This window comes from Ambystoma mexicanum, chromosome 5q (genome assembly GCF_040938575.1).
Source record: "Ambystoma mexicanum isolate Mex_15411 chromosome 5q, UKY_AmexF1_1, whole genome shotgun sequence".
Classification (NCBI taxonomy): Eukaryota; Metazoa; Chordata; class Amphibia; order Caudata; family Ambystomatidae; genus Ambystoma; species Ambystoma mexicanum.
In genome coordinates this window covers 882,758,297-882,771,564 of record NC_090933.1, presented here as the reverse complement: position 1 = coordinate 882,771,564, position 13,268 = coordinate 882,758,297, and the positions used below count along the sequence as shown (strand labels likewise).

Here is a 13,268-nt window from a genome sequence, read left to right as displayed (position 1 = left end):
GTGCTCTGCCTGCTCAGAGGGCCCGCCGCTGCATTTTCGTCTCCGGCCAGATGAACTGCCGAGATCGAAATTTCCTGCCGGATGGCCCAGAACCAGAGCTAAATCGCCTCCCTGCACAGTGGGAGTGACCCTGCCCCCCACCCTTTTTGTTGAGTTAGTGCATGGCCACTGTATTGTCCGTCATAATCAGGACATTCTTCCCCCGCAGAGACGGCAGAAAAGCCTTCAGGGCTAGCCGGACAGCCCACAGCTCTAACAGATTGATGTGGAGTCTGGACTCCGACGGAGACCAACGACCGCTGTCAGCTCGCTGGCATGAGCTCCTTATCCCGTGAGGGATGCGTCCGTCACGATCGTCACCTCCGGCCATGGTTGCCAAAACGGAGCCCCTTTGAACAGATTTCCTTCGACAGCCCACCACAGAAGGTCCTGGGTGACCGAGGGCTGAATCTGAACCGGGTTTGACATCCTGCCGGAGAACTGCAACCACTGCATCTTGAGGGCCCACTGCAAAGATCTCATCCGCAGTCTGGCCTCTGGCACCAGTAGAATGCAGGATGCCATGAGGCCGAGCAATCTCAAGAACTCAAATGCCGGGAGACTCTGGGCACGTTGAAATGTGTCCACCATCTGCAGAATGTGATGAGCCCTCACCTGGGGAGGCAAACACTGCCCCAGGGATGTATCGAGCACTGTTCCGATGTATTGGAGCCGCTGGGAAGGTGTCAAATGGGACTTCTTTAAATTGAGGGAGAAGCCCAGCCTGTGAAGGGAGTGGCAGGTGATGGACAGATGATCCAGGGCTTGCTCGGGAGAGCACCCCCTGATCAACCAATCGTCCAGGTAGGGGTAGACTTGAATCCCCCCTTTCCTGAGATACGCTGCCACCACCACCATCAGCTTGGTGAAGACCATTGGGCGGAGGTCAATCCGAACGGCAGGACCCGAAACTGAAAATGCGAGTCGCCAAACGCGAACCTCAGGTACTTCCTGTGCTTGGGATGAATCGGCACATGAAAGTAAGCATCCTTGAGGTCGAGAGACACAAACCAATCCTGAAGTTGAAGGGCCTGGAGGACTTGAGAAAGAGTAACCATCTTGAACTTGTCCTTCCTGAGGAGCTTGTTCAAACCACGCAAGTCCATGATGGGTCTCAATCCTCCGTCTTTTTTCGGGATCAAAGAATATGGGGAATACCATCCCTTGTTCCTCTCAGCTACAGGCAGCAGTTCTATGGAGCTTTTCTCCAGCAAGGATTTGATTTCCTGTGCAATGAGCGGATCCAGACTCTTCAAAGAGAGATTCCCCGGTGGATTGTCGTGAGACCTCTACCGGAAAGGAAGACAGTAGCCGTGGGCTATGATCTCCAGAACCCACACATCTGAAGTAATAGCACGCCATTCTAGACGATGCTGGGCCAGCCGTCCCCCAACCGGCGAACCATGGGACATGGCCTCATGACTGAGCGGAAGCGGCTGCGGCAGTGCCTGAGGGCAAAGAGACAACTGCCCGAGCGGCTTTGGCCCCTCAAGTACCTTGTTTTCCACCCCTGGTACTCCTACGTTGGCCCCTTTGACTGGCAGCCCCCCTCGATCTACTAAAGGAAGAGTAGTATCGAAAGGAACCTCCCCTCCATTGCTGTCCCCTAGGACGAAAAGGCAGAGGTTGACGTACTGCAGCGCTCAACGACTTTGCTGCAGCTTTGGAGGTCTACAACCTCTCAAGGCTCTAGTCAGCTTTGCTGCCAAAAAGATGGACACCATCAAAGGGCATGTTGAGAAGCCGGGACTGTACATCAGGAGCAAACCCCGACTTCCGCAACCACGCAAACTTGCACATCACGGTGCTGGCCGCCATGGACCGGCTGACACAGTCTGCCATGTCCAGACCCGACTGAACGGATTCACACATGGCATCTTTGCCATCCTGAACGAGGGCAAGAAAACCATCCCGTTCCTCCCCTTCGGGAATATGTTCAGCCGCCAAAGACGCACAGTTCCACAGAGTGTGCGTGAATCTTGCAAGGGCACAAACGGAGTTGGCTGCTTGTAAAGCCATACCCCCAGAAGAAAATACCTCCTTCGCCCAACCGTCAAAGCGGTTGTCGTCCCTATCAGGAGGGATTGTAGGGTACGCCATCTGCTTTGCTGGGGCCGTAGCCGCCTGTACCACCAAAATCTCCAGAGTGGGGTGCATGGACAAGTAGCAGGGGTCGCCACTGGCTGGACAGTATTTTTTCGGCAACGACTTATTGACTGCCGGAAGACTCTCTCAGTCCAAGCTGCCTCCACCCTTCTTTGTAAGGCCATATGAAATGGCAACACCGGGTCAGTGAGTGGACCTTGGTCAAGGATATCTGTCCGGTCATCCTGCAGAAAATCCACAGGTGGAGCAGACCACCCCAGATACTCCGTCACCCTCGACATGAGGCACCTCTATGATGATTCAGCATGCGTACCAGGCTCAGGTCTGCCAAACTCAACCTCCGGGGAGGTATCAAGACCACCGGCGTGGTGCAAAGACTGACGCAGGTCTTCCAGCTGGCTATGTCCAGACAAGTCATCAGGAACCTCAGGAGGCACCTCATCCTCAGACCCTTCCTCAACCTCTGAAATGTACTCCAAGGGTTGGAACAAGTCCACCTTGGCAGGAACAACAGATTATGGGCCGAGAACAGGCCGCACAGACTTGCTGACCGCCTTCCTAAGAGCTTCCACAGCTCTCCGGGGTACCTCTGTCAAAAATTCCTCAAAAGGCTTCGAGGGTGCCGATAGGAGTGGCGTCAAAGTCGGCATGGCGCCGACAACTTCGACAGCAGCTTCGAGGCTAGAGCCCTGAGCATGTCCTTCGACGGCCACGCGCCGATGGCTTCCTCGGAGCCGGAGCCCCGGGAAAGTCCCTCGACGGATATGGCGCCGATGGCGTTGATGCCTTCTTCGAATGCATCACAAGCTCCAACGGTCTCGACGGTGTTGAGGACCGGGACCTGGAGTGGGCACGATGGCGATCCTCCTTGTCCGACCGGGACCTAGAAGGTTCCCGTGATCGCGCCGACCGTGCGAACGGTGGCTCTAAAGCGGTCTGTACCAGCTTCTCTCAAAGGCGCGGTCGGAACGGTGCCCTGCGACTCGAAAATCACCATCATCTCTTTACGGAAGCCGTCCCATTCTGACGTAGATGAATGTTTGGTGGGACAAGCAACCCGCCGTTTGGCGGAGTCCTCAGACGAGGAAGACGAGGCGCTTCCATGCATGCCTCGAAGTGGCCGAGGAATGGCGGCACCCACTCCTGGAACGAGACCCCCTGGACTTATGCCGATGCTGAGAGTCGCTCCTCGAATCGTTGTGTCGAGAGCCCAGCGCACTTCGATTTACGGGGTTTGGAAACCCTACCCGCCGACAGCTTCTTCTTCCGCTCCCGCAAGGCCTTTGACGTCAAAGACTGGCATTCGTCGCAGTCATCCGTGGCGTGGCTCTCACCGAGGTACCAAAGGCAGACGTTGTGCGGGTCCTTCAGAGACATCGTGGAACCGCAGTCCCGACACTTCTTAAAACCAGACTTCGAGGTAGCAGAAGACGAAGACATAACTTCGGTAAACACAAGGATATTCGAAGAACCGATTCACAAGAGAGAACCGAGACGCACCGAGATTTCGAAGCGAACACGTTTGCGGAAAAAACGGAACTGAGGCTATGGGCGTTGTGCGTTCTACTTAAAACATCCGGTGACGTTGACCGTCAGAGGAGGTCCTCGAGGGAGCATATTGACGTCATCGAGGCAGGACGCCTACGCCGAAAAAGTTTCCGAAGCAGCACAGCTGTGGTAATTACCTGTCAAAGATGTGGAATACGTCGGAGGAACCAATCCCCTTGAATAACACGTACGCGCAATGCAAGTGATCGTCTAATTGAGGCGAACTACTAAACCACCTCACTTGTAATCCTACACCCTACCTCTACATACGTAGCACACTTCCCCTGCACCCACAGCAATTTGTTACAAGACATTCTATTGCTGCCGGCGCCCGACGTTCCCGACCACATGGTGCCCGCTGCTGAAATCAGTTCAATACAACATGTGCATTTATGCCTGCTCACCTTTGCCACGGTAAATGCCTGAATGTTGCCATGCTGTGCCCACACTAATCATAGCCCTATGATTGTATTTTTACTGTGATCATGACAACAATATTGTTTGCTGTATATCTAGTCATTGTGCTCAGCTTTGTATTTAGATGCCTGTGCATACTCTAAATCATAGCCCTGTACCTACTTTAGCTCATCTTGAACCTGCCTATTCTGAGCATCCTAGCTAATTTCTGAACCTGCCTATTCTGTGCACTTTAGCTAATTTCGAACCTGCCTATTCTGTGCACTTTAGCTAATTTCAAACCTGCCTATTGTGTGCATCCTAGCACATTTTTGAACCTGCCTACTGTGTGCATGCTAGCTAATTTCTGAACCTGCCTACTGTGTGCATTTTAGATTCCGGGCTAACTTTGAACCTGCCTACTGTGTGCATTTTAGCTTTTGGGCTAACTTTTAACCTGCCTACTGTGTGCATTTTAGCTTTTGGGCTAACTTTTAACCTGCCTACTGTGTACATTTTAGCTTCTGGGCTAATCTTGAACCTGTCTATTGCGTGCATTGTAGCCTCTGGGCTAATTTTTGACCCTGCCTACTGAGTGCATCTTTGCTAAATTTTGAACCAGTGTGTGTATGCCTGGATCATCTCCCAAACGCACACTACCCTGCCTACAGATAACTCACCATGACCTAATTCCACAGAGCCACCCTGGCCCGAGCCTCACTGCTCCCCTTAATGCACCCAGCCACTCCATACCACCCTCCATCACCCCTGCCTCCTACATCTCTTCTCATACCAAACAGCAGGTCTTCAAACATTGCCGCGAGTGAGTCACTGAGCCCACTCGAATGGCTACATCGCTTTGCCACACAACCGACACCACTCATCCCTCTCTCAGTCCACGCCAGGAACCAAAGACTAGGCTCCCGATTCCTCAAACACAATGACACTGTACTGTTAAAAAATTGCAAATCCCAACACTGCAAACCCACAATGCACAATATAACCCCTACTCCCTCTATCTTGACTTTGAAATGCTCTAGCACTGCGCCACAACCACCCAGTATTAAAGCAGCCCTTATCAACGCTCGATCCCTGGTAGCCCATGCCTCAGAGATCGCTGACCTAATTGTTGCAAATAGCCTAGACTTCCTGGCAGTCACAGAAACCTGGCTACACCAGGCAGCTGGACCTGCACTCTCCGTTACCCTGCCTGAAGACTATACTATCATCAGTGCAGACAGAACTGTCTGCAAAGGCGGAGGAATAGCCTTCATTGCCAAAACCCAGCTAGCCCTCAGAGCCACCCCATCTGCTAGCTTCCCGTCTGCAGAACTTCTCTCGGTGAAACTAACCCTTTCACCCACCCAAACCATACTCTTACACCTTAACTACCGGCCTTCCGGCCCACCTCTCTCCTTTGAGAAGGATATCCTGAACCTCCTCTCTACTCACACTAAAATAGGATCACAAAATATCCTCCTAGGAGACATGAACCTTGGCCTCCTAGACCCTAACGACCCTCACGCCCTAGCAGTGGACAACAACATCTCCAACCTGGGCTTCTTACACAGAATCACAACACCCACCCACTCTAAAGGTAGAACGCTTGACTGGATCTCGGACCTAAATTGCTCCATATCCATTACCCAAAATGAACCTGTAGCCTGGTCAGATCACCATCTGATCTTATTCTCCATTCCGGGGCCATCCCCCATCAAAACCTCTTTAGCACCTCCTTCTATATCCAAGAACTGTCGCAACATAACCATAGACAACCTCAATCCTCTCATTAGAGACATCCTCAACCAGAACAATTTCAGCAGCCATGACCCATCTAACTTGGTCGACCTATACAACGCTCTCAAATCTGTCTTGGATATTGCAGCCCATCTCAAACTCAAAAAGCCAAATCCCAGGCTCACCTTAACAAATGGTTCACCCCCGAACTAAAAAGTCTCAGAAACATAAAAAGAGCAGCCGAATCCAACTGGCTCAAATCCCCGTCCATCAATAACAAAACTGCATTTTCGTCAGCTTCTGCTATCTACAAAGAGGCTATCCTCTCAGCAAAAAAAGAATCCTACAATTCCAGAATACAGAATGCAAAATCCTGTACCAAGGAATTCTTCAGTATCCTAAAAGAGCTCGAATCCCTGGCACCACTGTCACAAGACTGCATCAAAGACGCTTAGTGGTGTAGCTAAATTCAGCAAGCACTCGCTGATAAAATCACCCTGCTCCAAAATAAGATCAACGCCAAGAAGGCAAGCCTCACATGTAGTGCCCAGCATGCCCTGGACCCTAAGAAAACCCCATTCACATGCACCCCCTTCAGCTTCTCTCAAGTCACCCCGAAGGAAGTAGAGGACATTATTAAAAGCATGATACCCTCTCACTGCCAAGGCGACATTTGTCCAACCACAACGAATAAAGAAGGTGCTAAAAACCTTGCCCCTTTCATCACCGCACTAATAAACTCCTCCTTCGCCTCCAATCAAGTTCCCAACAACCTTAAGGAAGCATGGGTTATGCCTCTTCTAAAAAAAACGAATCTCGACCCAAATGTTCCCACGAACTACAGGCCCATCACCACTGACCCTTTCCTTCTAAAAATCTTGGATCGGGTTGCTTATCTGCAAATACAGAAGCACCTAGAGGATAATTAACTCCTTGGTCTATGACAATCAGGTTTCAGACCCAGACATGGAACTGAGACTGCCCTTCTAGACCTAAAGATCCAAATGGATGTGGCAAACGATAAGGGTAAGCTCTCAATCCTCCTCCTCCTCCTAGACCTCTCCGCAGCCTTCGACCTCGTCGACCATCAGATCCTTACCAAACATCTGATCACAGCAGCAGCTTTCTCCACGAATGCCTCCGACTGGATCAAATCTTTCTTATCTATCAGGACTACCAGAGTCTTCTCCCCATCAGCCTCAGCTGATCCCACACCAATTCTATGTGGCATCTCTCAGGGTTCCTGTGTGTCGCCCACACTTTACAATATATTTACGAAGCTACTCTTCGACGGCCTGGATAACTTGGGTGTCATCTACACCAACTATGCAGATGACACCCAAGTCCTCATCTCCCTCATCACTGGCTGCTATGACCATGACTCGAAACATTTAAACACTATCTACCTCGAAATCCAGGCCTGGATGGCTACCAACAGTCTATGTCTCAATGACGATAAAACGGAGCTGATGATGGTGGGCACTCAGGCACGCCTGAACAAAGTCGACACCAACTACTCCTCCTTCCTCATTGATGGCACTACTATCAGTGTTACCAGAGAATTAAAAACACTGGGGTCTACCTTGATTCAACGCTCTCCCTCAAAAAACAGCTAAACAGCCTAGCGTCCTCCACTGCCTACACCAACAAACTGATCTACAGTTGTAAAGCCTACCTATCAACAAGGAGCTGCCTAACGCTGGCTAGAGCACTTGCGCTCTCCAAACTCGATTACTGTAACACCCTTTTCTTGGGCTCTTCTGAACAAAACCTAAGCAAACTCAAGGTACTTCAGAATAACTCTCTGAGAGCAGCACTCAGCCTCCCTAGATCCTGCCACATCTCCCTTCACAGACATGTCAACTGGCTACCCATCCGTGACAGAATCACGTTACGCACCCTAGCCATCACGCACAAATGTCAAACAAATTCTGCCCCAAAATATCTGGCTGACAAGTTTTGCAAACATCTTTCCACTCGTACTACCAGATCAGCCCACTCACACAACCTGATAGTACCAAGATACAATCTGAAAACAGCTGGAGGAGCCAGCTTCCCTGTACAGGCTGCCAAACGGTGGAACTCCATTCCCATCCCTTTCAGACAGGAACCTTCGTTCCTCACCTTCAAAGCCAACATAAAAAATGGGCTGAGCGGTAAGTCTCTTCATCAGTAGACAGTTACCCTGCATACTTAACACTGTGTATTTAAGAGTTAATTCATCCTGCGTTCTTCGTACTTGTATTTGACTCTATGTCTCCTTTCCCACTCACCGCCCCATCTGTAACCAGGGTCCTACATCGTTATCATTATATTGTTTGAAATATGCCTGGACCTTTGTACATTGCCTACAAGTTTCTCAAGTGCCCAGTTAACTAAGGGTTTGGTGCGCGATACAAATAATAAATAAATACAAAAAAAAAATACACCCACGATAGATCGATTGGGAATGCTCTTTCTGATGGATGTTCCTCGCACAGATTCCTCACCTTTGTTATTTTTTGCAACCAGTCAGTCCAGCCAGGCAAAGCTGGGCACAATTGCGTGCCCCATAGCATATAGGATGTCCAGGACAACATACATGAAGCCGCCACACTACCATGACCTCAGTTCTGCCATTTTCCCTAGTACTCAGCCACTGAGGGACTGCAGAACAGATTAAGGGATCAAGCTATACACCAAGAGTAGCACATTGGGAGGGATATGTACATCCATCAAAAAGACCATTACTGAAAGGCAAGTAATTTGTTCTTCTAATGGTTCTTCCTACCTCCCACAGATTCCTCATCTCTGATAGACTCCCATAGCAGTAGATAAGTATGGATGAGGGGGAGGAGCGAGAAGACACCACCTCCACCAGAAAACTCTGGAGGACAACGTGGCCGAAGCAAGTGGGTTACGCCGACAGGGAATCCAGGCAGTAATGCTTGCTAAACATTTGCATTGAAGCCCACTTCTCTGCTTGACATATGTCCATGATAGGGGCTCAGTCCTGTGGGTCTGTAGGGCACAGGTGGCAGCCGAGCTTCTCATACAAGGCCTGAGAGCATCAGACACATCCTTTGCAGCCAGATAGTTGCATTCTGAGATGCAGAGGATTATCTGTTTAGTTTAGTCCGTTTCGTCACAGCCCTGCCAGCAGCATAACCCACATGGAGCAGGTCATCTTTCCCGATATCTCTCCTCTGCAAGACGTAATTGCAATCCAGCCGATGGAATCTTTCCTACATCTCAGAAGGGTGGGGCAGAGGGGAAAGACAAAGATGTATCGTGAGAGAGATGAAAACCTGACACCACCTTAGGAAGGATGGTGTCACTCTCAAAGTCACCTTCTCCTTGGCAATCACAAAGTATGGAGGATTTACCAGACAATGCTTTGAGCTTACTCACCTATCCCACGGATGATGGCCACCAGGAAAATCCACTTAACTGAACAAGCTTAAACGTTAATGCAGAGCTCCCATAAGGCATGTCAACATAAATTCAAGTTCCACGCAGGAACAACTAACTGGTTTGCACAAAGCCAGCAAAAACTGCATAACAGTGGGGATTTTGAAAAACGGGTTACTTTTAAAGACTGAAATGGAGGCCAGGTAGCTCGTCACAGTGCCAATCTGCAGACCCATCAGGGCCACGAAGAGAAGAAAAATCAGAAAGAGGAGACAGGGTAGATGAAGGGGTCCAGATCTCTCTGCTGACATTATGCAGAGAATTTACGCCACCTGGAGGCATAAATGGGTATGGTGGCCAGCAACCCACCAAAACAGAGTACATCCAGGACATAATTCAACAAGTCCCACTCCCTATACCTCATCCTCTCAGATGTCAAGCATGAAGGTTCAGGCTGCTGAGGCATGGTTGGAGACTACCACCCCCTAGCCCCACAAATAGGAGAGCAGGCCCACTTTCGCCAGGAGGCACAACGGAAGGGCAAGACATGTTTAGAAGATCCAGGTACCATGTCCTCCAGGACCAGTCCAGAGCAATCAGTCCAGAGAAATGTGAACCAGAACTTCTGCAGTCTCCTGAAAACGAGCAGGATGACCAGGATCGGCAGGAAAGTATAGAAGAGGTTGAAGTTTTATTCAAATGCCATTGAGCCAATGGCAGTACTTGATGAAGAAACATTCTGAAGCAGAACAACTGGCACTTCCTGTTCATACTGGAAACAAAAGCAGTCCACTTGGTGAGTCCCCCAAAAGAGAAGATCTACTGCAGAACTTCCTGGCAGAGCTCAAACTCATGGGAGGTGTGATGAATCCAATGGAGTCATCACTGATACCCAGCGTGACTTCCGCCAATGTGGCCAGGAGACGGCAGCCGCTACCTGATCCTGGGGCGGCTATATGAGGAAGGATCACACGGTAGGAGACGACCTCAGGGGCGATGTCATGGCTTCATTGGATGAGACATGGTATCCCCCCCATTTGCCCTTGAAGATAATCCTCTCATACCCAATAGCCTATTGCTATACCTCTACACCTCCCCCATGGAAGAATAGAAAAGACTTCACCAAAGCATATAAACCAAACTCCCAACTTTGGTCTATCATGTGGAAGTAACAAGAATGCCTTTACAAGAATGCCTTTATCAGTTCCACTTATTCAACATCCAGAACAGCTTTACCATCCAGGCATGTGGCAAGTGATTATCCAAACTCTTCATCAAATATCAACAATTGACTCCTATTCCCAGAATCCACCGAATACTGGGACGAGGAAGAACAGCAGTGCAAACCAGAAGAAGCTTCAAGCCCAGAAAGCGTTCTAGCTGTTGGCCAAAAATTCCTATGTCTAGGAAATTTAAAGACAGGCAGCCCAGTGTCAAAGGGTGCTGTTGGTGAGAGAACAGTTTGCCGCTCCGCGAGGCTTGAGGTCCCGAACAGGTATGGCAGAGCCGTGCAGCTCATAGCAGAGGAAGAAGGGAAAAGTTGCGAGAAGGAAACACACTGCAGACACGAACCAGGAAAAGACTCCTTGGCATTTACTTTTTGGAGAAAGCAGACCCTTACCTTGCGAGAGCCCAATGCGAAGCTGTGGTGCTGAGGGAAGCCACGGAAGAGCAAAGGCAGCTGAGAAAGCAGTCACAAAGGGAAAGCATGAAGAGTGCCTTCATCCAGTGACCGCGAATGAGCCCCGAGAACACCAAACAGAGCCGGTGAGTCAACCCAAGGATAGTGGGAATGCAGGAGCGTATCGGCGAGCACGCCAAATGCAAATAATGATAAAGCAGACTGAAGAACAAGAGAAAGCGAAGAGACCAATTGTAAGAAAGGAAAGTGAATTGAAACCAAAGCCCTTAACAGTATGTGAATGCATGGAATGCAAATACATAGAAATACCGAAACAAATAATATATCAAGAGGAAATATTATCCAACCAAGTAAATGTAAAATTGTGGATGAATATAATAAGTACTGGAACGGAGAGAATTCCAGGCAATTACTACTGTGTGAAGTATAGGAAGCCCTGGCAGGAAAATATACCAGATAATAGAGTGTGTGAACGTAAGAAGTCCAGACAGGAGATTATACCACACAACCATAAGGGTACAAATATCAGAAGCCAGCAAGGCAGAAAATAAGCACTATCGCATAGCAATTTGTTATGCAATTATGTAGGTTTGCTAATTAAATTGGCACTTGTGTAACAAAGCTAGCTATTTAAGTTTCCCTGTTTGTTAAAAGCATCATAAGATAACGTGGAAATGTTGAGATATGTTCAGTTATATTCATTTCCACAAAACACTGCATTGCCATGGTCTGGAAAAAGTATGTTCCGCCTTATATTTAATATGGAGAGATCTGCTGCTAAACATGGATCTAGAAACTCGGTTGTGGGAGAGCTATCTGTGCGGCAAAGATAGCTCAAATGGACTACAGACAATTTGTCAGACTCAAAGAACACACCTTCAGTTCTACGTACAGATTTTATTATCAGATCCAGTGTGCGCGATAAGGTAAGGGGATAAAATAGGGTGTCCTAGTGTTTTTGTCGACAATGGTGTTTTTGCTTTAAAATACATTAAAACAATGTAAAGAAGGAATTTCACATGTCTAGTGTGAGGATAATCTCAAACAATGTAAATCACAGTTCACTGAACCATCCATGTACACAGACTTCAGAAAGCTCCCTTCTTGGTGAAGGTTGACTTTTTCAAGAGCCAAAATCGTACACTCATTTGAAAAAAGAACAGTCATTGCAGATCTCTGAATCCAACACAAAAGGTAAAAAGGAAAATTTGTAACAAAAAGGTAAAAAACTCACATTCTCATTTCTTTTCATAAAATCTTCGTCATTATACACAGGCAGACTGGTTACCAAATATCCAGTGCACATCTTTATGGCGCCCATTAGGAGTGGACTTCCAGCAAATACAGCAGCGACGGGAGCCTGGGTTCTGAAAATCAAAGGAGGACGATGTTTAAGGGCATAGCTATGGTCAGGAAAATACTATACACAAATCCCCAAAAAAACACATTATGTATCCATGGTAATTTACTGTCCCACGATTGCTCATTTTTAAAATGCCCACAAATACAGACTGGATCAGAACTCTTACAATAGAAAAACAGCCTGTGTCCAGACTAAGTCACAGTGACAGAGTCAGATGTGAATCTCCACCCCCCCCAGCCCTCAATTCCACCCAAGTTTACCTGCTTCACAGACCACGAGCTTGAGACACAAAGGTTCAATTAATCACAATATTATCTCAAAAGTACAGGCAGGATATTAATGAGAATCTAAGAAAGACTGCATTCATCTAAGGTTCTGCTGGGTACCAGTGTTCCACAGATTATTTAATCACTGAAATGAGCTCAAATCTCTAGAACCTACATAAAGGTGCACAACAAAGTATGAAAAACCAACAGTCTTAAATGTAAAATAAATCTCCCAAAACATGTGTCCAGCCTGAGAAGTAAATGTCCAGTAAAGTAATACCTCAGCAAAACATTAGCCACTTAATATGCAACCGAAAAGGCTTTGAAACCTTCAGGCACCTTTTCTTGGGCGAGCCCACAGCAGGTCTTGAGAAACACGAGAATTCATTTAGAAATGGTTTGTTTGGTACTGGTTTTTCGTATTTGTGAATACCAATCCCAAAGAAGTTGGTTGTTTATCGAACTAGAAACGTCATAGCCGACTCCCTGCTTAGGGTCACGGAATAGCTAGTCAGTCTAGGATAGATGCAAAAAAAAAAAAAGGCCACAGAAAATGCATTTTTTTCAACATAGATTTTTATTGTGCAATTATATAAGAAACATTTAATTGTTGAACGTTTAGTTCATATTGAAGTTTTTCTTTGTTTACTTTTACCCAATGATTATATTCTCCATCCCCCTCCCATTACCCTCCCCTCGCACAGTACATAACAGGATGGAACTTTTGGACAAGACACACAGGTAAAATAGGCTAGGACTGTGGTTTAAAAGAGTAACTGGC

General features: G+C 48.0%; 1 protein-coding gene across 3 annotated transcripts in view; it reads right to left on the bottom strand.

Moving 5' to 3' along the window:
* Positions 1–13,268, bottom strand: part of DPY19L4 (dpy-19 like 4) — a 1,351,687-nt gene that overhangs the window by 341,181 nt on the left and 997,238 nt on the right. For all 3 annotated transcript variants that reach the window (XM_069621372.1, XM_069621373.1, XM_069621374.1), the window contains one exon: positions 12,093–12,225. In XM_069621372.1, coding sequence (XP_069477473.1) covers positions 12,093–12,225 — 133 coding nt within the window. The remainder of the gene's footprint in view (positions 1–12,092; positions 12,226–13,268) is intronic.